This window comes from Drosophila bipectinata, chromosome 2L (assembly GCF_030179905.1).
Source record: "Drosophila bipectinata strain 14024-0381.07 chromosome 2L, DbipHiC1v2, whole genome shotgun sequence".
Lineage (NCBI taxonomy): Eukaryota > Metazoa > Arthropoda > Insecta > Diptera > Drosophilidae > Drosophila > Drosophila bipectinata.
In genome coordinates, this window is record NC_091736.1 from 10,624,178 (window position 1) to 10,651,601 (window position 27,424).

General features: G+C 39.2%; 2 protein-coding genes across 7 annotated transcripts in view; one reads left to right on the top strand and one right to left on the bottom strand.

The window, feature by feature from the left end:
- Nucleotides 1-14,006, bottom strand: Wnt10 (Wnt oncogene analog 10). The gene is made up of 6 exons (XM_017243759.3): nt 13,606-14,006; nt 8,504-8,651; nt 8,311-8,389; nt 2,217-2,599; nt 1,700-2,159; nt 1-498 (listed from the first exon to the last, which is right to left on the bottom strand). Exons 1-6 carry the CDS (start codon nt 13,803-13,805, stop codon nt 311-313), a joined length of 1,458 nt encoding a protein of 485 aa, XP_017099248.2. The 5' UTR covers nt 13,806-14,006; the 3' UTR covers nt 1-310.
- Nucleotides 11,790-27,424, top strand: part of LOC122321706 (uncharacterized) — a 21,982-nt gene continuing 6,347 nt past the window's right edge. For 2 of the 6 annotated variants that reach the window (XM_070277877.1, XM_070277878.1), the window contains exons 1-5: nt 11,790-11,922; nt 12,011-12,094; nt 12,650-12,763; nt 12,829-13,093; nt 17,685-18,067. In XM_070277877.1, the coding sequence (XP_070133978.1) occupies nt 17,783-18,067 (285 nt within the window). In that variant the 5' untranslated portion in view covers nt 11,790-11,922; nt 12,011-12,094; nt 12,650-12,763; nt 12,829-13,093; nt 17,685-17,782. Of the gene's footprint in view, nt 11,923-12,010; nt 12,095-12,162; nt 12,411-12,649; nt 12,764-12,828; nt 13,094-17,092; nt 17,206-17,684; nt 18,068-26,324; nt 26,573-27,424 lie in introns of those variants that run through there. The other 4 variants (XM_070277879.1, XM_070277881.1, XM_070277875.1 and 1 more) reach the window with 4 other exon arrangements.

A 27,424-nucleotide genomic window follows, 5' to 3' on the forward strand; every position in this document is an offset into this window, starting at 1 on the left:
TTCGTATTTACAAAATATATTTTCATACATTCATATATATTCACTATATATATATATCTATAATCATATCCAAAATGGTTGGAGATTGCTAAACTAAGCCTTGCATTTACACACTTTTATGAATGTCTGTCGATTTTAATACTGATTTTTGTGTGCGTTTTTGTTAAGTTTTGTTTTTTATTTTGTTTAGATTGAAGAAAAGTCTTTTCTTATGCGTATCGTTGAGGCTTTCTCTCACTCTGGCTTCTTGTCTTTTTTTCCATTATTTTCTTGGTTATGGTTTGGGGTCCTTGGATTTCCAGGGGATTCCTCAATTGCACACACTGATCCACTCCTCCACGTGGCACTCCTCACACTCCACACTACAGCACCATTGAAATTTACAGTGACACCGCTCGGCCCGCCGTTCGATTATTTGGCTATGACCACGCCCACAACAGAGGGAGGCGCAGCCATCACTGGTCGTGGTGTTGCGGTTGCACTTACGACCCACGGTGCCTGCAGAGAAAGTTTGCGAAGAAAATAAAATATTTATTCAAAGATTTATAAGCATAATAATGTTTAATTTGAAAATAAATTTAATAAATTATTTATAAATATATTTCTTAATATGTAATAAGTTTTATAGACTAAATAAACTAATATTTCAACTAATATAGACCATTTTAGAAAAGACTCGCAGCGATAAATGGCGCGCTTGTACAAAATGGCATCTAATCTATTTCTATTGGAGGACACGCGTGGCCTGTCCGGCTATTAAAAGACCATAAATAAACTATTAAACTAAAGCATAAACAAAGTATCATAATTGTTTGGCCGACGATAATTGCCAACGTTAATTGCCATCATTTGCCTAGACACGACACCGGACACGGGCACATGAATCAAAACGCCCGATGGGCTGGCTGGCAGGCTGGCTTACTGGCTGGCCAGCTAGCTCACTTCATTCCACTAAGCCAACGATTAATTATAAATTTGCGTCGTAATTAACACTTTTAAATTGTGGCCAGACCCGGGTCCCGAGCTCAACAGCAACAACGCTTTTGATAATTTGCAAATGTGTCAACAGCAAAATGGCCAACAAAAATTGCAAGTGGCAGTTAGACGACTACGTTGGATGTGGACGTGCCTCTCCGTTTAGGCCGATATAAAATAACAGAGCCGCCTTTAAAAAGGGGGTATTTTATAGCTAACACATATACCTATGTACATTTTAAAATTTAATTCATATTTTTGGTTAGAGTTTTTAATAACTATTTTAAAGCAGTAAAATTGCATTTTATTATTATCCTGCATTTTTGTGAAAACCCCTCTTTAAAGTTTTAAACCCCTCTCTGATTTTAACAATCCAAATCCGACTTAAGCTGATCCGATCCGATCCAATCCAAAGCCGAGCTGCTGTACGTTGTCAGTGGGTTGCATATTTTTTTCGTGAATTATGTGGCATGTTTGGGTAGCTCGTTTAAAAATCGTTTTTATTTTCTGCTGCTGTTCATTTGCATTTTTGATTTATTTATTAGAGAAAAATTTAATTTATCGCGCCATCGTATCGGTAAATCATTTTTAATTAGTTGCACAAAATATCTTAATAGGAACGAAATCTCGTAACGCTTATTTGGTAACTTTTTTTTTAAGAAAATACATAAAATATGAATGATATAAATTAATTTATAATGTAGTAAATAGCCCTGGCACTTACCCTGTATATCTGCTCCTAGATCCCGTTCACAAAAGTTCGGGGATCGCTGGTAATAGAACAAGGACGTCTCCAACTTGCGGGCCATCCTTGCGGCGTTTTTGTCAACACCCGATAGCCTTGCTCCACGTTCCACGCCCAGATCCTCGTGGCGCCGCGTGTCTGAATCCGCCGATCCACCGATATCAAGTGCCCCGGTGGCATCCACTATGTCCAGGTCCTGGGACGAGGATCCTGAGCTGCTGCCGCCATTGGATTTTTTGTTGCGTGCTCGTTTCAAAACAACGACGGGTTCCCCATTGCCCAGATTGGATTGATCCACCAGGATGGCCTTGCGGAATTGGTGCTTCAAGACCTTGCCGACTACGTGGAAGTCGGGGGCGGATTTCCAGCAGGTCTTAAGCTGGCAACTGCCGGACATGCCATGGCATTTGCAACGAAACTCCATGTTGTTGGAAACGGCCTAAAAAGACAGTTAAATTATATTTGAATGAACTAACATTATCCTTTCAGAACTTACCACTCTTCCTGCATGATTGTTGTGCAGATTGATCTTGGACTGAATATCACCCGCCTTTTCGCGACAATCGAGAAAGAGCTTGGAGTACTCCACACCGAAATCCATGTTGTGGGAACACCCGCCCCACTTCCAGCGACTGGCGATTTTGGAACGCTCGTATTTCTTCTCCTCCTCGGGCGTGAGAATCTGGTTTGTCTCCAAATACTGAAGAAACTGCTTCTTCTCCTTGTCCAGCGACTGGCGGAGGTTCTTGTTGAGGGTTTTCCGATTGATGGTCGGATCGCAGCCGCAGGACATCAAACGGCCTTGGCTGCAGGCCCGGGCCACACTGTGGGCCACCCCGGCGGCCGAAATGGCAAAAGCGAATGCGCTCTCCCGGTACCCTAAAATGGCACAAATAAAAAACGAAATAAATAAATAAAAATTGGATATATTGCAGAGAACAGGGCAGTGCTGGCTCCTTTGGGAATCATTGGCAACTATTGCAATTTATGCGGTGTTATTTTTAACGCTGCATTCGAAACAGCAGCAACCGCCCTGGGAATTCGATATCTGCGGCTTTTCAGCTTTGACAAGATCGCCAAAGCAGTAACACTGTGACAAAACCAATTTTAATGATCCTGGCCCACACCCACCCAAGGTACTAGAATGCACTTGAAAAAAAAACAGATCTTGAGATATTCAATGGCATTTAAAAATTTAAAATTTAAATTCCATTATAATATCCAAAACGTCAAGATAAGAATTAATTCGTGAGAACGTTCTTGGCTATTTAAAAAAATCCAAGCAAAATTGCAAACCCCCAAAGTGTAGTATTGGAAATGCCTTATGCAGCGCTGGCAGCTGTCAAATGGCTGTCAAAAATGTTGACGTTAATCATGGCCGACATGGCCGTGAGTGGCCCAAAGTTGGCAACATTTGTCAGCGATTGACATGCAAATGGTCAGCGCCACTTTGCATAAAAAAAAAACCAAAAACAAAAAACCAAATCGACCAAGGCGACAGTACATATGTCAATGTGACAGGCTTGCATCATTCCGGGTTAGCCTTTTCCAGCCTCTCCAGCCGATTTCAATTCGATTTCAATTCCATTCGGACTGCTGTCAAGCAATCAGTCAGTCAACCTGGCCAGTCCGTCACTCAGGATGCGCACGAATGCAAATGTCAATGTTGTGACAAGTTGTCGTACAGATCGGTCGGTCATCCATCCGTCCATCCATCCAGCCAACCAGCCATCGATCGATTGCAATGCAAGTGCAATGGAAAATTGTGTGTGTAGCGCGCATTTGATTGACGATTAAGACGCCATCAATCAAGGCATCAGCGAACAGTAGCCGCCCCCCACACTCCGATATCGACTTGAATTCCAACTGCCACTCCCCTTGAAAGGCCGGCTCCTATAGTGATCGCTGATCAGTGATCGGTGATCGGCGATCGCGGACTTGATTTATGCACGCTTTGTTTGTTTTGTCCCAGGTCCCATTTGCAAATCCAAATCACATCATTGGCAACAGTTACATTTGACAATGCCTTGGGGCCGCTTGATCTCCCGATCTCTCTTGCATAAATTGGCCACAAAGTGGAGCCTGATGCTGCTGCTGTTGTTGCTGCTGCACTGGCGACCTGTCTCGATCGCGGCTTTAGTCTGAATATCCAATCTCCACAGCTTCCCCAAAACTCCCAATTTCAAAACTTCAACCTCCAAGCTCCATGCCCCTGTCTCTTGTCTCTTGTCTCGTGTGTTGCAATCCCAAGTAATTGTTTGCGACATACGTCGCTCGCTTGTTGTCACATGAGGAGAGAGAAACGGAGAATTATTGGAGAAGAGCATTAAAAAGTGAGACCCAGAGATAAAGCTCGATCTGCTAGTAAACACTTGAAAAATACGTTTTTGAAAATTTTATAAAAATAATTAAGAAAAGGTGTTATATATATGTTTTATTTTCGATCCATTTTTCTTTCTAACTTATAGATGGGGTTTAAGATCCTAAAATGATAGACAGAGTTAGACTTTATAGTAATAAATCTTCAAAAATATTTCGAAAACACTCTTTTTAAAATTGTTTTGTTTCAAAATACTAAATTACCTTTCAGAAAACCAAAGTTTTAGACACTATAGAGTTTAAATAAATCATATTTTTATTTAATTTACTACAGTAGATTATAGAAATATTTTCTATAGTGCAGTTAATCCTTTTACTACCATTTGCTATGGGAGCCTTTGGACTCCGCTCTCGCTCCACTTGATTGACAATAATGCATGGTAGCAGCAGAAAAAGCAAAAGCCAAGCCATGCCAACCCAGCAGTGGCAGTGGCAGTGGCAGGCAACCCAATCCAAGATCAGCGATCTGCAACGTACGACGATCAACGATCGACGAGTTCCATAAGTTATAGTAGATGTATGCAAAATAGTTGACCTGTCCATGCGCCGTTTCGTTTCGATTGTCAGTCATTGTGCGGAGTGGAAATGGCTGGGCGATCGGGCGACTTGATTTGTTTCGTTTCACTTGGTCGCTCGGTATTGCTGGCTTGGATTGCTCGAGAGAGGTCCAGTGTCCAGTGTCCGTATGTCCATTTGTCCGTTCATCGAATCGATCCGATCCCTGACTCTGTGGCTGCCTTTCTGCCCTTATAAGTCGTCTTCGGTTTGCTGTTGGCCTGTCAATATTGACTCTCGTTATGTGCAGTTCCTTCCTTATTTAATGGACGCACGAACGGGCCCGGGTTGACAAACGGACAAACCGACAAACTGACGGACAGACAGAGGGACTAACGGACAAATGTAGAGGCGGACAGACGGACAGACGTACGATCCTCAGACATGTCAGTGACATAAGCTTGGGTTTACCATATTGGCTGAAGGCTAGTCGAGAGTTACTTGGAAGTGCTGCTTAATGTTGCTGCTGATGCTGCTGCTGCTGCTCTGGTGTGGCATGCATTTGGAGATTTATGGTTCGGCATTGTCTTTTCGGCAATGTTGTTAACTTTAGACCGTTTTAATGCCATTTTGGCATTTGCCTCGATCCGCTTTCATGCCCCCGAATGCAAATAATATGCACAAAAATTGGTGTAATGGAATGATTTGGCTTGAAAGGGGTATTCCCATTTTCAATTTCACATTTAAACTTTAAGCTATTCGATTAAGAACAGGCCCAGACCCAATCGCAGTATAGAACCCAAGTACTAATTGAACTTAACATCAGTCGAGAATCCGGGGTCCATTCCCAGGACTGTCCAGCCTCCTGTCCTGTCCTGTCGTCTCCTCGCCAAAAGGCATTCGTTTGTCTCGGCTGTTCGATGTCAATGGATGCGGCAGCATCCGTCAACGGAGATAACAATTTTTTAAATTGAAATTGAATGAAGTGGTTTGCTTACAATATAATTTATACGACGAATGCAAATAAATTACGCCGTACGAAGGAAGAAAATGAGAGGAGTAGGACCAGACCCAGGACAGGAATGAGCCCATGGCTCTTCCCTTTTAGTCAAGAGCTACTGTATTGTTGCCGATGTCGCTTGTCGCATTGAAATTTGTGAGAAATCTTTCCAATATCTTTGGCTTTATATCGTTTGCATGCCGCCTTGTGGCCATTTTGCGAATTTCCATTGTTTTCATTTAATGCAGAAAATGTTTAACACTTTTCACTATTTAAAAATGAGTATTTAACAGATAGTTGTAGACTGGATAAAAAAATTCATGTAAAATAAAATAATAAAAATGTTATTAATTAAAATTTGTTTAATAATTAATAATTTTTTCAAGATGAACCATGATAAAAATTAATATTAAAAAGTGAAAAAATAATAAATCGCCAGGGCACGGAATACAATCACCTAGCACTAAAGAAACATGTTCAAGCCCAGGTGGTAGAAAACATGTAGAAGATTAATAAAATAATAAGCTTTAATTAAGTTAATTAAATAAAAAAAATAAAAATCAGATCTTTCAAAAAATAGGTGTAACTTGAAATAAAGTCCCAAGAAATAAATTCCTTTAATAAATTCCCTTACATGGAACTAGGCGAGCAGAGAACCCATTTGCTGACCATGGAACCCATCCACTGACCCTAACAAACCATAAACCCACTGGTAAAATTAATATTAGTTAAGCTTTAACTTGAAAGCTTTAACTGAACTTAACTTGTAACTTGAAATAAAGTCCCAAGAAAAGAAAAGTCTTGCTGAGAGCTCTCTGGTAACAAAAAACAATTGAAAATAAATAATAAATAATAATAATAATTATTAAAGAAAAAAATCAGATATCATTATCAGATAGCCCTATAAAATCAAAGAAGACCACTTTGTGTGACATTATTTAAAGGAGGGAATATTTAATGTTTTATTCAATCAAATATTAACATAAAAACTAAAATAAAAAAAATGAAAAGAAGATTAAGCTCACATCTCTTACTGAACAATCTATGACAGCACGCTCTCTTACTCCATGATGTGCCTCAACAATAATAAATAATAATAAAGAAAAAATTTAAAAATAAGAAAATAAGAAAAGTAACTGGGGCTTTAGTGCTTTAAATGAGCAAATATTAAGTCTATTATTCAATTCAGTATAAAAATAAAAAACGAAAATAAAAATTAGCTGCTGTCGTCAAGGTTCATGCTGTATGCACGAAGATGCGGAGGGAACTCTGACAATCCATCTGAAGAGATCGAAATATTCAACAAGAAAAAACGAGGAAAAAACGAAAAATAAAAAAAATATAATAAGGAAAATAAAAATAATAAAATAAGAGATGAGTTTTTTTGAGAACCTCCTACTGGAGGTCTCTAATGAAACTGAATAAGAATGTGAAAATGCTCGCCTTTTATAGAAAAGGAGAAGGCATGGCCAGCTGATTTACAAATTTGTAATACCAAATTAGTATTACCAATGTCAAAAAATGCCAATGATAAGGTTAATACAGTTACACTTTGATTTTCAAAGGGCGGTAATTATTTTGAATTTGAATTTACCGCCACAGCAACCTAATCGTTTCATGAGAAAACATTCTATTATGGGTAATCCTCGCCAAATCCGACTCCGATTTCTAACATGACTCATAACAGTAGTCGGCGGAAAAATAAGAAGCTTTCCACTTTTTGCAAAAAGATCGGCGCCTGTGATCAGAGTTACCGCTACTTGTTGGCCAGCAAACAAAAGCGGCTTACAATGCGGCCCGCCTTTCATCATTTTCTCTGGGTGTGGAACTGGGGACATGGGGACAACTGTGTGTGATCTATCCATCCATCTAATACGAGAGTGTATCCCATCATGAGGCACACGCCGCCTGGGTAATACAATGCCCCACAAACAGATTAGGATATCAAAGTCAAAGTTCGTCTAGCCGCCAGTTTTTATTTAATTTTGTAGTTTTTTTTTCAGTTTTCTGGATGCACCGAGCTGTGACAAAACGGTGGGTCCCACATCTCTCAGAACAAGGTCCCATTGACACTTTTAGCTGGAGATACGGAAATTTGATCTAGTCCGTGGTATCGTTGAGATGCACAGGAGAAAAAAACTATATTTTTTTAAATAATTTTGCGAAATATGTAACTCTAATAACTACTTGTTCTTTTTATGATTCATGACAACCAAGTTATATTTGTTTTAGATTATTTTTTCAAGGGAAAATTATATATTTTTCTTTAGTGTCTAAGACGTTAGAAGCTGGACTGTTTTGCTGCTGTGGCTTTTTTTTTTTTGCCATGTCGCATCTAATAATGCGACGGTTAATAGCCTCGGACATTGTCTGCTTGACCAAACGTCTCCTCTATGGACAATTTTAATTAGACTCTATGCCTAGCGGTTTGCGTGTGGGCCGGCAATGTCTTTGCCCCCTTTTCCCGATGCCATAGCCCCGCTCCGTAGACCCCAGCCTTCAGCCTTTGTGAACCGCAAAACTCGTTGACAGTTGGCGACTGGGGCCGGTCATAAAGCGATTTTGTTTGCGTGAAAGCTGAGCCACGCTTACTGCACATTTTAGTGTCAGCTTAATGGCTTTGGTCCACGACTGCAGCTACCTCTGATCTTCTGTTCGGCAACCTGAACCCCTGCCAGGGAATCTCTCGCTCTCTGGGAAAGATGAGGGAACTTACCTTTCTTCAGTAGACTGGAAGCATGCGGATTCCGGCTCTTTGTGCTCAGCGATGAACAGTTCCAGCGGTGCCATTGAAACTGTTGGTAAAAATGGGCGGTAAGTGGAGAATTTTAATAGTCAACAGTGCGGCATGGTAGGAAAACACTTTGACTTTCTATAATGTATTTAAAGAGGAAGTGCCTCTTAGTTACCTGAATTTGGCATTCACGTATGGCCATGTCGAGTCCTTCGAGAGCTGCTGCTGTCACATCACTGGCCTTGTAGCAGAGCTCCACTTGGTCCTTTGTCAGACCAGGCACTGAACGGCAAGTGGCACGGCCATCCGGCAAGCCATGGAGACTGAAAGATAGTCCGGAAATGTATAAATAAATTAGGTTACTATAGTGCTAAAACTGTTAAATAAACCAACAAGTCCAATATAAAATATTAGACCAAGAACTTCATAAACATTTTTAGATCGTAATCATTTATCTGGACTCTGAGAATTTAAATTCAAATTAAATTTTTATTGCGCCAAGCATTAAAATCTCCAACAATTCGAAAACCGTAATTAACCTTGAGTTGCTGGCACAAAACCGCAGGCGAAGACCCAAAAAACAAAAGTAAATCTAATTAAATTTCATTTTGTTTTCGTTTCCCGAGATGTGAAGTTAAATTAGCTTTTATTTGAGCTGAGATTTAATCGAGCTACCCGCTGCGAAGCTGGCCCAGACGGTAGCTAAATATAATTTTTGTTACCAAGATTGACATAAATCTTGTGTCGGGATTGTTAGGCGATGAATCACTGGGTTTTGGAGAATTCTTGAAGATATTTCTGACTAGAATTAGTGCTTATTTTGAAGAAATTAAATTAGATTAAAAATAGAAAAGATTTTATAAAGAGATTTGTAGAGATTTTACTCTATTTCCTTTTTAAATCAAAAATAAATTTTTTTTGTAAAACGGGTTAACACTGCGCTCCCGATTGAACCCATTTAAGAGCAGGCCGTGGTATTCAAGGTCAGCTAAGTTGAATTAAGTAGAGCCGAGGTGTTCAGATCTTCAGCCCCAGATACAGATACAAGTTTTTTTTGTCTTGTTGTGGTTTTCAGTTTTTATTTTTAGTTTTGTTTTTATTTTTTTGTATGTGAGAGTGAGTGCCAGTTGACGTTGAACAACTTCATCTGACGAAGCTTTAAACTGAAGTGGTTGCCACATCGCACATTGCATCGCTTTGGAATCGCGTCGAAATCGCGTTGATCTACGACACGCATTGAGGAATACCGGGCGTATACGTGATGCCCTGGTGTCTGCTGGCGTCTGGCTTACTCAGTTTGTTGGTAAATATATATTTTCTTAATGCCCCAGACCCCTTGGCCCCCCGTCGGCTGGGGTTAATTGTGGCACGTCGCGTGTAAGAAAAACGAATGGAAAAAAAGTCAGTGTATACCTCAAATGTAGAAACGTGCCATTTTCACACACGTCCTCTGGCTGCAAAGTGAAGATTTAGAGATCCTGATCGGTATTGCGCATCATTTGTATGCCACTCGCGTTCCGGCGTAACTGCAGCCGTTGATTTGGCCAACCAGATCTTGGCCAGATGGCAGATTCGCACAGCAGGTTCGTATAATTTACAAAATTTGCAACTTTTAATGTGGATTTTGCACAAAAAAAAAAGGTTACGAACGTTCTGAGTTAATAATGACGGTCAGGGGGGTTTCCTAACCATTTTAATATGATTTCGTGATTGCTTCTTATTTTATGATGTGTTTTTTTATCATAAACTGATTAGAAATCATTAAAATTTAATTGAAAGTCACATAACATCCTATTTCCTACCCGTACTTATCATCATTTGCCAATCAAAGCCAAACAAAACTGCAAATCTGAAGAGTAAAAATAAAAATAAAAATCAAAGAAGCTAAATTATAAAGGTGAAGAGCCGTGAAAAGAACTCGAATAACTTCTTGGGCAAAATGCATTTTAATTGGCTGACGTTTCTGCGATACGAATGCGAATATGCAATGCGGTCCAGACATCTTGCCAGATAAAGAATTTAAACTGATGCACATTTTGTTAACAGCTTTATAAAGCATATGGCTTTTAGTTACCATTGCCGATGCCATTTGCCGACTTCAATAAAACTGATAAGAGAACGCGAAGAGAGAAAGATCCATACACAGAGAGAAAAAAGGCTTAAATTCAAAAAAGGCATTAAGACTATTCGTCTTAGCAGAATTTTTTTAAGAGAATTCCTCTTACTGTTTTCTTTTGGTATATCTTAAAGGCAGTCTAAAATATTTTTCAGTGCCTAAAAAACTGATGGAGACGCTGAGTCATGATTTCACCAGCTTGCTGAGCTCAGTTCCCAAGATTCCTCGTTTGCGTATTTCACGCGATGCGATAGCAATGCAATTGATTCGCTTATAAAATTTATCGATCTCTGTTTCTTTGGCAAAGGAGCGAAGACGTTCGCTTATCAGGCTCAGATACAACAAAATACAAAAAAGAAAAGAGTTTTGTGGCTAAAAGATAAAAGCCGGCATAAAGAAACTGACCAGATCTAAATTTAATTTCGATTTTGAATTTCATAACTGCAGTCCTTTCTCACGCTTTTTGCCTTTCAGGCCTCGAGTTCTATTGAAATGCCATAAAAAGATTGAGGCTTTAATAGGCGCCGCCGCCTCAACCACAGTCTGAACCAACAGCCTCAGTTATTTTTTCCCTTGGTTTATTTTTGATTTTAATTTTTTTGTTATTTTTGTCTGGTCTGTCAAACGGTAGCCCATGCATAAATCAAGGATTTTTGCCTTCACCGAACTACTACAATATAAAATCACAATCTTTGTTATTCAACTAGCCAGGCTAAGCCAGTTAGGCCAAAACAATGTTCCCACATACAGATGCAGATACAGAAACAGACGGATTGCCGGATAGCCATAGATTGAAGCATTTCAGCCAGGTCAGATAACTTTGGTGGAGACATTCCTGAACAGTTTCCACCATGGGAAGGGGGCTTTTTTGTTCCGGGGGGGACAAGGCAGGGATGTGAGTTTGGGAGACCACAGCCACAGCTAGGAATGTCTTTGATCCAATCCGTCGTCCGTACAGGGTGATCCAGTCACTGTCAGCGCCAGGCTTTAAGTCAAGAGTATTTAATTTCCATACCCCTTCGGCTTCAGCGGCTTTAAAGGCAATTAAATTTAATTATCGCATATTTTAGGAATATTTAAACGGTTGCGTAAGCAAAAAGGAAGATATTTTTGGATGGGTTCTTGAAACTATGTTTTCTAATATCAATACATATATCACAATATTTGAAAATGATTTCATTAAGAAAATAAACTATTTTAAATACAGGCATGGGCTTCCGATTTGAAAGTTTCACTTAATATGCTTTTGGAATCTCGATAAGTGTTGTAGTGTTTGTTAATAAATAATAAAAACTAGTGTTGTAAGGTTCTTTATTAAACCTTAGGTCCTTAATCGCAGCCAACTTAAGGCATTATAAATTTTCAGCTTCAAGACATCGTGCGTTTTCTCTAAAATTGTGTGACATGTGAAAAATTGTGAAAATAAATTAACTTTAATAACTTCAATTTTAAAAAGTATGTGCAAGAAACTAATAAAGGTGAGTACTGGGCATTGATTTACTTGAAATAGAATTATGCTAGCTGGCGACATCGACTGCAAGTGGCTCATAAATATTTTACCCTCAGGTGCTACACCAGGCAACTGAAGAACCCTTGAACGTGTGAAATCCTGGCGAATGCTGGTGCATCCGCGGAGGCTCACCTGCGCAGGTGAGTGTGTTTCGATGTGTGTGTATAGGTGTTGTAGGTGATGTACCCAATTAAGCTGCAAACTGCAGAAATTTCGAGCCAGAGGCGTGGCAGCTTGACAATTCATTTGCATTTCAAACGTCGCATGCATGTGTGTGTGCCTCATTTTGCGTTGCAATTATGATGTTGCAACTACAAGGATGGCAACAACAACCACAACAGTTACTAGAAAAACGAGCCAAGAGAAGGAGAACAAGAACGCCAGCGAATTGCAGGCTGCACTTCAGGCAGTAAGTTGCAACATGCACCGCTGCAGTCTCAACAAGCAGAGCAAAAAGTATGTTGACAACCCCGTACAATGAGGAAAAAAATGGAGGTGTTCCTTATGAAAATCGAATAAGAAAGTACCCTTTAATAAGAGAGTTATTTCCAAGTTCTTTTTTTTTTTTAAAAAGAATATGTTTAAGAATTTGCAACACGTAAACGTTGTTCCTCTGTAATTAAATTGTAAAAATATTTTATAGATTTTTTTTATCTTAAAACTCATAACTTATGAAACATTTTTTTATTTTTCAGAACCAAACTCTTCCGTAAGCTGAAGTCATCCCCTTCCAGGGTATGACAACTACGAGAGTAACGAGATTAACAAGCTGCAACTACTAGGCGAGGCAACCAGTCAGACCAGGCAAGGTAATGCAACCAACCCAGCTCCCAGATCTCCGATCCCAACTCCCTGCTCCACCTCTTCATTGCAGGAAAATCTAGAGTCGTGGCAGGAGACTTGGATTGACAAGCGACCCAGGCGCATTATAAAACTTGAGTACCATGGACCACCCTGCAATTGGAATCGACTCAATTGTGTGTAGGCTCCATGGTTCAGCAACTTCAGGGGATCCGATTCCGATCAGATGGAGTCTCACAACCATGTCCAATCATCCACTGAAAATGGGGGGCGGCACGGAAGCTGTTTTTGTGGCAAGAAAAAAAAATGGCGTTTGTGGATTGGGCCTGGTCTAACATGTAAGTTGCCATTTTTGTTTGCAAATACTTTTCAGAGGTCTTTGTATTTTCAGTATATAAATTCATCATTTAACAATTAATGTTTCCTGAAAGTGAAAAGAACTTCTCGACAGCTAGCGAGCAATTCCCACAAACCGCAACAATCTCATGCTAATCAGACACAATTAGGTTAGCTTAATTCCCAAAATGCTATCACTAGATCAATATTAATTATGCCAACACCTCCGGCTGACAGCAGTTTCTTTCCGAGGGGGAAATTGATTAATCTGTTGTCGGTGCGACAGCACAGCAGCAACATTAACCCGGCAGTTGTTGCTGCTTGTCGTTTAATTAATTAACTCGCCAACAGCAAACAACACAGTCGTACATATAACACTGCGTAATGAGCTCGTAGCTGGGAAGTTAATTTGTTGACAAGCTATTTCAAGTAGAGAGTTTTGCTTTACATTCTCCCCAATAGCATTTGCTGATGCATTTGGCCTTAGTCCTTAGAGGGGAAAATATTTACTTACCAACGTGTGCAGCAGGCCAAGATAATTACAACAATTAAATGCAAATTGCAATGGTGCGATATTGCTGGTGTGGTGATGTTGCTGTGGCTGCTTCCTGTTTCTTTTTGGTGTTGCTGTTGCTGCTGCTGCTTGTGGTCTTTTGATGTTGCTGTTGCTTGCCACGCAGTCATCGCTCGGCTTTGATTTGCATAAATTTTCATACAATTGAAGCCCAGTGTTTAATTGTAAAGCATTTTCGTTAATCAATTTATCACTTGGCACTGTTGTCGTTTTGGTTGCGGTTTCATTCGTTTGCTGAGGCCAAGCATCACGAAACATTTTGTAGGGCACATTTGAATTATCGTGACTGCTTTTCCTTTGGCCTTTTCAAAGGGTTTCTTAAGTTTTCAGTTTATTTAGTGAGCTATGTTTTTAATGGAAACAAAATTTAAATTATTAAACACTGACTGTTATTTATAATAACTTGTTATTTATAGCTTAGTGGGGTACTTGGTTTGATTTTCTCTCGTTTTCGTTTAAACTAAAAATAATTTTAATTTCAAGGATCAAAGTTTACTTTAATTAAATAGTAAATTGTATTTTCCAACGATCTCTGCTTTTAAAATAATATAATTTGAATTATAATGTAAAAAATTAAAAAAGTTTTCTTTCAAAAATCGAAATCCAAGGTAATCGAAATCAAAATCGCGAATAAGGATAATAATCTGAAGAATATTAAAACTCGAAATTTTAGTAAGGTCTAATTTTTATGGACTTATTCAAAATTTTAATAGAAAACCAATATAATATTAAGCACTTTTTAAAGCCCTTTTAAAGGTTTTCACTTGTTTCTTCACTCTTTTGTAACTTATTTGATATTTTCTCACACACTTTCGAATACAATTTTATTTATTAATTTTTTCTCGGATTAAATTTTTTTTCACCCGGCCATTACACGATCGGCTTTGTCTTTGGCTTTTAACTTTGAGCCCAACTCCCTGGCTACTGGCCAGCGAAATTCATTTTCTCGTGATGTTTGTCGTTATATTCGTACATTTTTTTTTACTTCTTGTTTTTTTTCTATTTACAAACGCTTTTGGCATGGAACCGAGAGGAGACTGGGCTTGTCCGATTGGTCTGTAATACAAGTTTTGGATTCTTTTTAGGTTTTGCCTGAGTGCTTTTCTTGTTTTTTATTTTTTGCTTCTGTTTCTGGGTGGCTTTTTATACTTCGATTCGATTTGCGGTTTTTTGTAAGGAAGGTAATGGCTTTGTGTTCAGCAATCCAGTTGGTAATGGCGGTTATAGTTTGCTTTTGAAGCTTTTTTAATGTTTATGATAATTGAAATTTTAGTAGGTTTTTTTTCAAAAATATGTATGTGTTATGCTTGATTTGAAGATAATATTTGAAATTTGAGAATTTTAGATTAATCTTACTTGGAAATAAAATTAAAAATAAACAACTTTTTTTTTACTTAATATTTTTTGAAAAGTTGAAATTTGGCTTTAAAATTAAAATATTTAAACAGTTTCTTGAACTAGAAATGTTTTCACAACTTAATAACATTAACAATAACTTAATAACACAACTTAATAACAAGCAAATAATATTAAAAAGGCGAGAAAATCTTTAATTTTATTTAGAAAATGTTTTTATATAATTTATTGATTAAAAAATCATGATTTATTGTGTTGAGCTTCTATTGTTTTATCACCATTGTTTACCAAAAACTGAAACTATATTTGGTATCCTTGGTCTTAATTGCACGGAAGACACAGGACACGAACGTCCTGCCAGCGAAGCGAGTAGAGCGACTATGAGCCGAGAGCCAAGCTCGTCAGCCTCTAAATGCAAATTAAAATTGAAATATTTGAAACGGAGGCTGGCTGGCTGGCAGGCTTCGTTGTTATCGGCATCGACATCGTCGGCTTTTCTCGTTGTCGTCATCGTCCTGGCCGTGTCCTGTGCGTGTTATCCTGGGAATTACGGATTCATGGGAGTGGGCTGCGAACGGGGGAAAGGGATGTGGAATGTGCGCGTGCCTTTCTGTTGGAGGGTGAATCCTGATTTCTGGCTCAGCTCAGCGACTGGCTGGCGAAAGTTAGCAAATACATCAAAGGATGCAGGATATATGTATATTGAGGCAGGGCTGCTCATTCTGGTTGCATTTATCGCATGCGAGAGTATGTCCTTGTGCCATCCTTGATTTGCGGCCCAATTAACACATTGGGATAGGTATTACAAATGTATGATAAATTCATTAATAAATTTCCATACACAGGGTGTTTGTATTGATTAAATATTTTTAACACCTGACTGACAGACAGACAGTCTGGGCCTTTAAAGACTTATTAAACACAAGCAGGCAGCTTGTGTGTTTTTGCTGCTGTGGCAAGGACACACGACCGAGTGCCACTTCTCTTGAACATCAAAGGGTTAACAACAAAAGTGAAACTGGTGCAGTGTCGGCTTCTGCCCCACCATCTTTACTCTTCTCATTGTTGTCCTGTCAAGGACTCCAATTATTGCAATTTCGTTCCTTTGTTGCTGTTGTTGTTTGCCTTTGAAATATGCTAATTTATATACTCGAGGCGGTAAAAAACAAAGGCCCAGGCAATTGATTCGCGTCTGCTTCCTTAGTTAGTTCAAGGGGTTTTTGGGGGCAAAATATGGGTCGTTTAGACTGGCGGCTTTTCTTTTATTTTCATTTTGACCGTAAATATGCATGTGTGTGTGGTTGTTGCCTGTGTGAACTTAACCCTCTTTGACTTTTCACTTGCTACTTGTTACCCTTCAAAGGGATTTTCTCTACGAGGCAGGCCAAGGGACACTTGTTGCCAGCTGTTTTCCATGCAATATGTTGTGCCTATATGATGGCTATAGAATTTTAAGTAATTAAAGCCTTTTGGCTATTAAATTATGGCTTTTAAAGGTCATTTTTAGTAAGTTATTGCTTTTTAATTGATTGATCTTGAGCATCTTAAATTGCTTGTCAATTTAGATTTAATTACGGCAATTGAGGAATTATTTAACATCCAAATAGGGTCATTCAAGGAGATGTTTTACTAGCTGTAGGTCAATGCTTATTTTCTGTCAATGTTAAGAAAAGCTGAAGCTGAAGTTGATAAACATACACTTGCAGTTTAACCAAATGGATTCTTATAAAACAAATTTCGAAAAAAGTCCAAAGTTATGGCATTTACGATTAATCTATAACATAAACATATGTATGCCATATGTCAGTTTTAAGATAAGAGCGGATATATGTATGTATCTGAAAAAAAATTTTGAAACAAATAAATTTTTCTGGTTTTTTCGGGCCTGTTTAAGTGCAAAGTATGAGAATCGAGGAGGAGGGCAGTATTTTTTAATTTATTATTTAAATAAATTTAATTAAATAGTTACACAAATAAAACACTTTCTGAAATGTTTTCATACCTAAAAAAAAGGTTAAATTCTATTCTTCTTTCGACTGTTCGTCTTCTAGGCGCCCTTCAAAGTAGGCAACGAAAAAATAAGTTCTTACATTTTCAAAATTTATAGTTTATAAACATACTTTGTTTGTTTAAGAATTTATACAAGAATTAATATAGTTGAGGAAGGATATGTAAGGAAGGAATGTAAGGATATATATAAATACATATACGGGTATAGTTGACCACTCCTTAAAGAAGTAAAAGTATCATACCAATTCAGTATAATGTGAATTTTGATAAAGCTTAAATCTCTATTATCATGAAAGCTATAGTTCAGTTATATGAAAGTTATTAGATATAGTCGGGTGATCCTTTTATAATTTTGCTGATCGGATTAGATGACTAAATAGCATCCATGGAAAGTCCAAACCTTTCACCATAAAAAATTACTAAATAATGGTGAAAATCTTAACAATTTCATTAAAAATCAGTGCTTAAAAAACTTTAACAAGTTTAGTAAAAACTCAATTAATGGTTTACTTAAAATACATTTTCCAATTCCTGAATGAAATTTCCATTACCAACATACTTGAAAACAATGATAATGTTAAAGCTCATTAAAAATTATCAACCAACAGCTTCATGCATTGCATCTCATTTTAAAGTCACTTTTGCCATTTTAGCCAGCTTTCAAGCCAAAACCGCAAAAACAACAAGGCATTTGATGGCCAAATGTACCTCTACCGCATACAACTGCCATGAATCACCATCACCTGGTTGAATGGAACGGAACGGATCGGATGGGATCAGTGGTTCTGGTTTGGGCAGTGGCTTCGCCTCCGGCAGAGGAGGAACATCCATCAATGTGCCGTTGACATTGGCTTGGACCGCTGACAAGAATTGTCACAATAAACAATACAACCACGACGACAACGACAACAACAAGAATAATACCAACGACAAGGCAGCGAAGAGGACACGTGACGGGATCTGGAAGGGAGACCAAATTCGGGATGGGACTCGGAAAACAGGAGTTGGTAAAGGAATCAGCCTGATGATTAGTTCGGTAAGTGGCAGCTATTTTTTTTGTTGGTTAGAGGGGCGCATAAATTACCGAAAGGATTAACAACCCACCAGACAGGACACAGAGGCCATCCACGGGAAAGGAGGGTAGAATCATTGTTTTTGGCAATGTTCGGTGAACTGTAAGGGATTCCAGCGGAACAGCGAACCGAATTCGAGGGGTTAGGATATAAGCATCATGTTTAAATTACAATCAGATCAATTTCACAGATATTTGCATGCTGGGCAAGTGTTGATGGAATACCAATGTCAGCCAGGGGTGGCTTTCTTATTAAATTTTCAAAAAAAAAAAACAGAAAGGGGAAATATTTTGGTAATGAGTTTTAAGCGTTATGATAATGACAAAATAACATTGTTAATTTTTGTGGGAATTGAAATTTGTCATGTATGTTTCTTTAAACCATAATCCCTAAACTAATTTCTTTAAAAGTCCTTACAAAATCTTTCTCCAAAATAAAACAAACCCCACAAAAATATCTCGATTTTCCAGTGATTGGATATTTTTGGCTGCAGGTGTGCCCTCGTCAAAGTTCAAGACAATTTTCGCTCATTAAAATGAAGAAAAAAATCCATACGAAAAATTCATCATAATGATGTTGCCCAGGGTTACCCAAACCAAACCCCGTATGCCCCCAAAAGACCAGCCATAATTTAGTTAATTTTCGGTTGGGTTTCGTTGATTTTTTCTTCAGTTTTTTTTTTGTCGGTTGGTAGGTGCAGCTCGATTGTTTGATTTTAATTAACTCGAAATGATGGCGCGTTCATAAATCCTGACAAACATCTGACAAAATGACGCAAATTTTCGCATCGAAGAAATATCTCTTTCGGCTGAAGTAAGAAATAAAAATAAAAATTAAGTGAAAATTAATCGAAGTAATTTCGAGAGGAGCTTCTGCTTCTGCATCTGGGTTTTTGGATGCCACAGCAGCCTCTCCACCCTTTTTTGCAAAAATCGGGCGACATTGCGAACATAACTTGCGGAATTCTTGGGGCCAAAGTGGCACAAGGTAAAAAGGGTTCGGGTTCGCGGGAATATTGGACTCCAGTTCCTGGGTTTTTGGGGTCTCGTCTCTCGTTCGTATGGGAAAAATTCCGCTGGCCTCCAATCAGTGCACACACGGTTTGCATTGCCCTGACATGAAAAAGAAATCAGTGCAGCGCTTCACCTCCACCTCTCCTTTTTTTTTATTTACAATTTTTTTTTATTTTGGTTGCAGATGTGTGGGAAAATTTTTCAATTTTAATTGCACGTTGTGCGTTGTCGTCCCAAAATTTAAACAGTCGATATCCCATCGTGGTGCGTCGGCCCACCTACAAAATCCCGCCCAGCCAAAAGGGTTGGGGGCGAAAAAAAGAACGGGGGAGGTTACTGTTTCCAAGGGGGGGGAACTCACACAAAGTTAGCTCAGTTCGCGTCTGCATACCGGGAGCGCCTTTCTATGAAAATTCCTGGCAGCATCTCGTCGTCGTAGCCGCGACTGGCATCCCAGCAATGTTTTGGCTCTCAACTATGCAACCGAAGCTTCCGAAGTCTGTTCTGGGCCTCCCTCTTTCCCAAGGCGGGCTTGGGTTGGGCTGGGCCGCCCCTGCCTCATGTCAAGTTTAGCAACCAAGAAGCCATAAAGGGGGCGGTAAGCGGGAAGGCGTTGCTTTGCGCAAATTACAATTAAAAATTGTTTCAAGTGGTTTACAAACCGCAGCACGCACACAACTTCGAAACAAGAAAGAGTCCTCTGATTGCCCAGGGATGGACTAGGTTTATTTTCCATTTAATTATTCAATTATTCCAAATAACATTTTGAATCTTAATTAAACTATAAATTTATGAAAGGGAATTAGTTCAGCTTTCGGTTCTCATTATTTTATGCAGCCCTTGAACCTCTGCTTTCTGAGCTGACCAGCCGGACTTGGCCTGGCCCAGAGCAGCTCATTCACATCATTGTTGTTGTGGTCATCGTCATCGTCATCATCATCAAAATGAAAGTTCAAGTGCATAGCACTCGACTCGTTGGCTCCAGCGGCCATCTTGGCTTTTTAGTGACTGCCAACCAACCAGAAGAAGTGGTTCGAAATGAAAAAGAATGGAATGGAATGGAGCTGGACTTGGATGGATGGATGATATTGGAGGGCACCTACCTACAAGAAGATGAGGGTTCGGAATTGAAAAAAGACCATGCCAGGTCTCCATTGTTGTTTATGACGTTGATGTGGCGCTGAAAGCTGACTGCATTCGTCATCCAACAAGTTGCAGCAACAGTTGGCCAAAAACCTGATTAGGAAAACAACAAAAAGAAGAGGATATGGAATTTTCAGATGCATTCTCATTGGAGGTTCAGGGGAAAAAAGAAGAAAAAGAGGAAAACATTTGTCCATATGGCGGCTGAACTCGTTGCCTCTGACTTTGATTTGCTGCTGTCATTTTGTCCGTCTTTCGATCTTTCGGGTACGGCACGAAGTTCCATCCTGGGAACTTCATTTTGTTTGCCGGCTGGCGAACGGATTGCATCCAGAGACCATTCAGGCCATCCAACCCCCTTGAATTCACTGCGCATGTCTGTGGTTCCCCAACAAAATGAACGCCCTGTGTGGGTGGAGCCAAAATCAAAATGAACTCTCGATGACCCCAGAGCTTTGGAAGCTTTAAGTTTTCGAGGGGTTTTCCCCAAAACAGCTTAAAGCTCAGCCCCAAAGGATGAGGCACAATGTTGCCAGATATTCTTTATTATAAACCGAAATATCTGTAAATAGAAAATCTGATATTTAGTTCTACCATTTAATTAAGTGTGCCAAGTATTTTTCGTTAAGAGCTTTAAAGTTAATTTAACCCTTTTTACCTTGAGCATTGCGCACGCGCACAGCTTATGAAAATTATGAAAGATTTACATTAATAATTCTTACAAAAGCCACACATAAATAGCCGACTGGGCAATCTACAGAGAGTCTTCTCTGCCCCATCCTGGAGACTCCTCTTCTTGCTCCTTCTGCGGGAAGAATGAGAATAAACAAGAAAGGAAAACTAACTTCGGGCGGAGCCGAAGTTGATATACCCTTGCAGTTAAGACCGGATATATATCGCAAACATCGGATATAGTTGGCCGATCCTTATGAGAATATGATAATATAAGCCAATTTATTATAATACAAAATTTAAAACAAGTCCCAAACTTCTATCTTCAAAAATACCAAAGTTGGCATTTCTACCAAAAACCATATCCGATCGTTCAGTTATATGGCAGCTATAAGATATAGTCGGCCGATCGTTATGAAATTTGGTAGGTTGGATCAACTGATCAAAAAAAAAATTTGTACGGAGTTACAGCTTTCTATCTTCAAAAACACGAAAGTTGAGTCATTTCCGATCGTTCAGTTATATGGCAGCTATAGGATATAGTCGGCCGATCCTTACGAAATTTAGCATGTCGTATTATTTTGCCAAAAATAGCGCTCGTGTAAAATTTGAACTCTCTAACTTTAAAAACACCGAAGTTATACCATTTCCGATCAATCAGTTATATGGCAGCTATAGGATATAGTCGGCCGATCCGAGCCGTTCCGACTTATATACTGCGTGCAAAGGAAAGAAGGGTGTGTGCAAAGTTTGAAGTCGATAGCTTTAAAACTGAGAGACTAGTTCGCGTAGAAACAGACAGACAGACGGACAGATGGACCGACGGACAGACGGACAGACGGACATGCTCATATCAACTCAGGAGGTGATCCTGATCAAGAATATATATACTTTATAGGGTCGGAGATGTCTCCTTCACTGTGTTGCACACTTTTGGACAAAATTATAATACCCTCTGCAAGGGTATAAAAATAAAAGCCAGTAAAAGACAATAACCATTTTTATTAAGCGACAATCAGCGCGCGCTGCGCGAAGTCCAGCTCAGTGAATTCCCCCCAACTCCAATTCTCCGGATCTCCCAAGCTCCACTGCCTTCAAACTTTATGCTTCAGGGTCCAGTCTGCACAGAAAAAAAGTCTACAATTTCTTAAAAAATACTTAATTCTGATAAACACAAAATCTTAAGTCGTGGCTTCTAATATTTTTATCAATAATGTTTCCACTATTATTATTACCATAATCTTAAGGTTCTTATCTTAAACTTTATTATATTTCAAAGAAATACTATTTTTTTTGCAGTATACTGAGTAAGTTGTTGAAGACCAGGGTTCAGCTTAAGCCCCTGGTTCCAGATGGGGACTCTCGGGTCTGTGGAGGACTTCGGTGCTCGCAGTCCGGACTTCCCGCTGCGCATGCGTGCGGGGCTTTTGCATGCAAATGGAATCACTTTATTAAACAGCTTACATAATTCATGTGCTGCACATTTAATTTAAGGTCATCAGGCCCAGGCAATGGGCAGGCCACATCATGGGGTCCCCACATCCCGGGCATCATGAAAAAGACTGTGTAATAATTTTTAAATGTTTGTAAAAATAGGTGTAGACAAGTTGAAATTTATTATGGCGACGTTATAGAAGGAGCACACCGTGGGCCGGGGAGTCCATTAAAAAAAATTAGAGTAATGGCCGGGTGGATCTCGGACGGAAGTATTTTGGGGGCTTAGTTATTGGTTAAAGGAAAAAGAAATTAATGATAAAAATGTTCTATATTTTATGAAAGAAACATATAAGAGAAGACTTTTAGCTTTGTAACCTTCCAAGGAGACCGTAAGACCAAAAAAACACCCAAAAAAAATTATAAAAAATAAAAATAAATTGTTCAGAGCATAACTTATCCATTGCATTGATGTAAATCAAAAGAAAGAGACAGGAACTAAGGAAAAAACAAGGAAAGAAAAGAGAGACCCACCTGGCTTGACTACCCACCATGACTGCATTAAAAATCAACTTAATTTCACTGCCCATGGGGTCAGTTTTATGGAAACACAAAAAACCAAGATCAACACAAACACGGCAACCAACAACCAGCAACATACAACATGCAGCAGCAGCAACAGCAACAGCAACAATAACCGAGAGCAACGATGAAAAAATGATGAAGACCTCCAAAGTGGCAAAACACGAAATGGCAACAAAAATCATATTTTCACAGGCGCTTGGCGTTTGCGCAGAACTTCGCACTTGATCGGCCGATGAGGATATGGCGGGGGCTTCATATATATGTATGTGAATACCCACGGAGGAATCCGAAAGGAAGAGACCCCCAAAACATACGCAATTATGTGTTTTTTATTAACTCGTCGTTGGGGGAAGGGGGTGACTGAATTTAAGATTCAGTCCAAGTCGAAGAAGTCGCCATTAGGGGGGTCCACTCGTACGGTCCGCACACGCACTCTCTATATAATTTTAACACATGCTGCGTTTTGGGCCTTTCGTTTCCCCAGTCCAGGCTCTTTGTCTTCCTTTTGTTTCCACTTGTTTTTTTTGTGTATTTAAAAAGACTTCTCCTTTTTTTGTATTTTTTTGGCACTGCAACATTTCCCTCTTGGCTTCAAGGCTTAATAACTTTATTTAGCTTAGATGGAGATTGAGTTGGTGAAGGAGTTGGAGTTGGAGCTGAAGCTGAAGCTGGAGATGGAGTTTGGTGATGAAGATGGCGATCGTGAGCCGTGTGTGTGGTTCAAACTGTGGGGCGTTTGAGGCACGAACGGATCGAGATCTGGCTTATGGGCTGGTATTAATTAGTGCGGTAGTCCTTTGTGGTCGGAGTTAAAGTCCAGCCACAATAAACCACCAACAAAAGGCGCAACGCTTTGGTGTTGCATTATTTAGACATCAGGACTTTGATTGATGATTCTCTTGGCTTTCGAGTTATATGAGACGGGTGTTAATGCCTATCTAATGACATTCTGAAGATGTCGATAAATAAATACTTACTCCTTATGTAGAGAGACTATTTATAAAAGTTTCTTTAATTTATAAATTAAATAAATATAACTAATTTTGATCTGATTCTATGAAGTCCTGTTATTCTTATTACCAAATTGTGCATTTCATAATTCCACAAAAATCTTAGGCCCCTTTATACTTTTATTCCCGGCTTTTATAACATCACCTCGAGGTTAATTCCTTCACTCATCGTTCACATTACAAGTCAAATTAGCTGGATGAAGTTCCACACAAAATCCTGCGCCACATGCAACAATTAAACAATTCATTTATCTTAATTTGTCTGCAATTTCCTTGGATCACCTCGGGACCCAGCCGCCCCGATGGAAAAAAATTTGAAATTAATTGCTGCCAGGGACTTTCGTTTCCTTTTTCTGCTGTGTCATAATCTTCACACCCGAAAAAAAGGATTCACGATCGTTCGGGGTGATGATCTTTTTGGTCTGGCCCTTCTTTTTTTCATTTTGTCTCATGCAGCCTCCCGGTTGGAGGTTGTAATCTTTAAATAATTTAAGCCAATTCGCCGTAAACCGTTAAAGGTTGGAGGAGTTCAGGGCGTTGCCCATCCATCTGCCTGAGCCCGAACTCGATCCGATCTGTGTTAATATTTGCTCACGATCATCGGCTTTTAAGGATCTTCCTCTGACTTTGCAAAAGGCAACCAACATGAGAGAAACAACAATAACAAAAAAAAAAACCCTAATTACCGCATTAAGGTGTCAAAATGATGAGCACACCACCGTCTCCTTTGTCTGGCGTTCTTTTGCCGGCAACAATGTGGCAAATTTAATGAATATGTCAAGTAGTCAGCGCTCTAGAGTGTCCAGTGATAAATCTGCCTTAACGTCTTAGAGGGCCGGCAACACAACCACAATTGACACCATCAGCTCACAGGCTCTGGACGAGGAGCTCTACACTTGGCTTATGGAGCGTGTCCAATCACCAGATGTTGGTAATATATGTTGTCTTTGGGCCTGGGAACTTTTCGGGAAAGATCTTTGGCAAAAATTGTGCATATTAGGTAGGATTTTTAATTGGTAGTATATAATGTAAAAAAAGGATTTCTTTTTTAAAAGGGTTTCTATAATTTATATTTTTGGGTAGATAATTTCTACGGATCTGGAGTAATACTTGTGGTTATATCAGGGCTTTTAAAAACATTTTATTAAAATTCTATAAAACCCATCGTTTATTTAAGAGTTTATATTAAAAACTAAACTATTAGCCACATTTCCAGACCGAATCATGGCCAAGAGGAATGAATTGACCAGCCCAAAAGGAGAGTGGGCCTTGGACCATCTGAGCCTTTTGCCTTTTTCTTCCTTACCTTCTCCTGTTTTTGCCACATTCTTTTACGCTTTGCCTTCTTCGTTTCCACTTCTTCGGGTTGTCGTTTTTTGAGTTTGAGCCTTCTCAGGGTTTTCAGAGGTCCCTGGGTTCTACAGGCTGCGGGTTCTCCAGGTTCCCGGTCCCGGTTCCAGGTTGCAGGTCCGTCCAATGGGTCGGCCGGTCGACTGGTCGGCTGGTCGGTCGTTCGTTCCATTTTAATAACATTAATTAAGGTGTTGCCTTCGTTGGTGTTCTTCACGCCTTTCCTTACAAATTACGCAGGAATTTCATGTTTCAGGTTTTGTTTCTGTAGTTTTTCGATGCTGTTTGTTGTTGTTTTTGCTGTCGTTTTGGATCCCGGACAGGCGTTCAAGCGGTCTTAATAGTTGTTCTTCTTTATTGTTGGTGTAGCGCCCCGTCTGTCGATTTTTGTTGTTCCCGATGGTGGTGGTGGTGAGGCTGTTTCTGCTGCTGCTGGTTCTCCTTTTGAGAAAAACTGCCCAAGAACTGCAATTTGGCTAAAATGATTCCCGCTGTTGATCATTGATATGTACACCTCCAAATTAAGCCATTAGTTGGTGTCTATATACGGGAACCTGTATGTACATGTCTTTTATTGGGTATTGCCTATATATCAGATTGAAATGAGGGCGCCATTTTAAGCGCCACTTGAAAGAAACTAAGCCGCTTTAAAGGGAAAACTAACTACACTGGGGGAAACATTATTATTTTTTTAAAAGAGGGGATATGAGTAAATATATATAAACTTTCTATATCTTTTAACTAGATTTTATTGTTGAAATTGTTGCAAATATTTTGGGTAAAAGAATAATACAATTCTTAAATAAACTGTGAACTAGATCTTAGGTCTTAGGAGATCTTAGCAGTATATTAAGACCTTTAAGTCTCACAGGATCTTATTGTTAAAGGAAACATATGCCGAATTTTGAAGAATTAATATTCTAAAGATGTTAAAATGACCTAGAAATAGACCTACATTTTTTCCCGTGCATGAACAGCATAAAAATGCATTTTTATTAACATACTCGCACCAGAAAGAAGAAAGGCAAATAAGGAGGGCTCCCTCCTCGAAGGGATCTACCACCGCCACACATAAGCCAAGGTCAGGCCGAGGTCAATGGCACTCTAGAAAAAATAGAGAACGAGATGGAGGAGTAGGAGGAGGAGTTGGAGGTGGACAATCAAGCCAGGTTGGAGGTAGCGCCAGGCCAGCCGCGTGTTTAGTTTGTTAGATGGATGACTAATAAGCGTCGCCACAATTAATTGAAATCCACTGATACGCATCTACCGAATGGCTTCAGATACAAGCAAATCTCATTAACGCGCCCAAGATAAAGCCACTGGAATCTGGAAAAACAACGCGGACGCCGGGCCGTGAGCTGTGAGACGTGAGCCGTAAGCGGCGAAGAAGCGTTGATATCCCAGGGCACATATATTTCTCTTGGCCATACATTTTGTTCAGTCAAGTGAACTAAAGAAGCAGCAGCCAGCAGAGGCCAAGAAGATTCCAATCCGAATCCCAATCTCGAGTCCAATCCCCAATCCCGTATCCACATCACAGGCTTTATAAATGCATGCAGATACAGTTTTTGGTTTTTATTTTATTTTTATTTTTATTTTTGGAAGTCAAGCGGTTTGCATTTGTACGATAAATAAAATGAATGCGATTGTTAATTAGTTGTTGCTGTTGGAGAGCTGCTGTGGCTTAAAAAGGAGTATCTTATCGCCGGGATGGGCTTGTCTTCTCGGCAGCCCCAAAATAATAAACCAAATAAGAGAATCTCCAATAAGAGCCAAGTAGGAAAATGCTTTGGAATTTGGTCTTAAAGTTTCGATAAGACCCTTTGGGGTTCAGTGGTTTCTGTAAAATTTTAATAGAATTTTTTTATATAAACGTTTAACCTAGAACTAATTTAAAACCTAACTATTTATAACTCTATTGAACTTTATTCCGCTGATAATCGGCCATTATAATTTATATATTTTGCTTCCGTTGCTCACGAACCAACATCAAAACAGTATATGATATTCATTTAATTACATGCATTTAGAGATATATCGTTTTGAATTCTTAATTTATTCATTCCAAGATCGATCCGATCGATCGTTATTTATCCACAATGGGCAAATCAAT